The sequence below is a fragment of the Cariama cristata genome, unplaced genomic scaffold, assembly GCF_000690535.1.
Source record: "Cariama cristata isolate BGI_N322 unplaced genomic scaffold, ASM69053v1 scaffold43571, whole genome shotgun sequence".
In the NCBI taxonomy this organism is placed as follows: Eukaryota; Metazoa; Chordata; class Aves; order Cariamiformes; family Cariamidae; genus Cariama; species Cariama cristata.
In genome coordinates this window covers 15,399-17,309 of record NW_009599573.1, presented here as the reverse complement: position 1 = coordinate 17,309, position 1,911 = coordinate 15,399, and the positions used below count along the sequence as shown (strand labels likewise).

Below are 1,911 nucleotides of genomic sequence, written 5' to 3'. Positions count from 1 at the left end.
AATGTGCATGCTGGCAGTGGCCAATCAATCAAGAAACATCCTCATTAGGAACTTGGCTGACTGGCCAAGAGTTATAATCCCTCCAACAGGCCAGCTGGCTGCAGCCACTAAGCTGCCAAACAGACCAAACAAATGGATTTGGAAACTGCATATTAATTGCCAGGCGGGCTCAGCTTAATGGGAAGCTCGCCTCTAAAATTCAGCAAGGTTTTTACTGTGATAAGCGACATGATCCCTATGGGATACTTTGCATACATCAAGTTCAGCACAGCAGTTATTGTTATGTTGCTCATGAAAGACTGCTGCTAGCCAGAGCATTGTCCCTAAAAACCCCTTATCTTCAAGTATTTATACCCCCTCCCAGGATCAGCATTTCAGGGCCCTTTCAGACCTATCAGGTGGGTCACAGAACCCTTCTGTGATACACAAGACAGCTGATGATAAAATGTTCATGTCCAATCTGATACAATTCTGTTTTAAAGTATTTATCATGCACTCCTAGAACTTAGGTTGAGAGTCTTTTGGTGCGAGGTTTTAAAGAAATGCAGTGTTTCAGCAGAGAAATACTTTTTCTCAAGCCACCTTGTGTGGTAACTAGTTAACTATACAGACCATTTTATAAAGTACATATGTCCACCATCAACCCATAAACTAATCGCTACAGTTTTCCAAACAGGAAACAAAAATACAGATTATAGATGACTGAACATCTGAATGCATTCAATTTCTCATCTATAACCTTATTTACAAATACAGTAACTGCTCCATGTTTTCATCTGTTGTTTCAGAGCCCAGTACAGAGAAGAATCAAGCTACACGCCTACCTTCTTTGGCTAGATTAGACAATTCTGTTTGATGGTTTATGTTTCCTTCTTTAGCTTCTTGTTCTTCAATTGTTTCTTCCTCATCTTCAACTAAAATAAAACCAAATGCTAATCTTGGCATTCAAATTACACAATAATTCAGGAAGTTTGTAATTACATACCCCTGAAGTGTACTAGCATAGAATATTATTAAGATAGGATTCAAAAAGAATGAGACACATATGGAAAACAAGAAAATCTGAAAGCAACTATATGCAGAACTTACAATGAGAGAAAAGCAGAGCAGCACTTCTGCCTCAGAACAGAAGGCAGTCTTGAACTGTTAAGTGCTGGTTGACAATGGTCACTAGAGACAGGTTATTCTGTAGCTTTAAACTGGGGATTTTCTTTGACAGAAATGTGACACATGTCATCACAAGAAAGGAACTAAAGTAGATGGGTTATTCAGTCTGAAATCCTTAAAAGGAGTTTAAGACCACTAGTAAGGTTTGAGAAACAAAGGAAGGAGGATAGAAAGAATTAAAATCCACCAACAATGATGGCAGTGTGTTTCCAGGGAAAATTTTATTTTCTTATTTTCACTCCTGCTCTTTTAAGGAAAATTTACTATCTAACTGACTATCTAATCTCTCTAAGAAATGGATGAAGGTTGCTATTTGGTTTGTGAAAAGCATTCCATCCATGCAGTAACAGACTGAAAATCTGTGGTTTCAGAGTTTTAATATATAACTTATGTACTACACTACAGACGCACAATTTTGAAAAGTGACTTACTTTCCTCATCAGTCAAAGATGTGCTTGCCTTTCTTTTCCTTCCAGATGATGAACCACCCTAGCATTAAATAATAAAAATATTTAAAATCATAGAAAACAAAGTTAGGGAGGTTTTTTGGTTTGTTTTTTAAGAATGCAAAAAGTGCCTTGCAATCACAACAGCATTTGCTAATAGACACTTAACATCTATTAGCACTCTCCTCGTCAAGCAAAAAGGGATACTCTGCTTCTGTACTGAAGGTAGCATGCAATCAGCCACTTCAAGTGTTTGTGATTCAAACTACTCAGGTCCAACTGTGGCACAGAGCCATAG

At 37.7% G+C, this 1,911-nt stretch overlaps 1 protein-coding gene across 1 annotated transcript in view; it reads right to left on the bottom strand.

Annotated features, from left to right (window-relative positions):
* The window catches only part of EP400 (E1A binding protein p400), a 46,827-nt gene that overhangs the window by 31,154 nt on the left and 13,762 nt on the right, over window positions 1-1,911 (bottom strand). The window contains exons 10-11 of the mRNA XM_009709707.1: window positions 1,599-1,656; window positions 825-914 (exon numbers count right to left, since the gene is read on the bottom strand). Of these exons, the coding sequence (XP_009708009.1) occupies window positions 825-914; window positions 1,599-1,656 (148 nt within the window). The remainder of the gene's footprint in view (window positions 1-824; window positions 915-1,598; window positions 1,657-1,911) is intronic.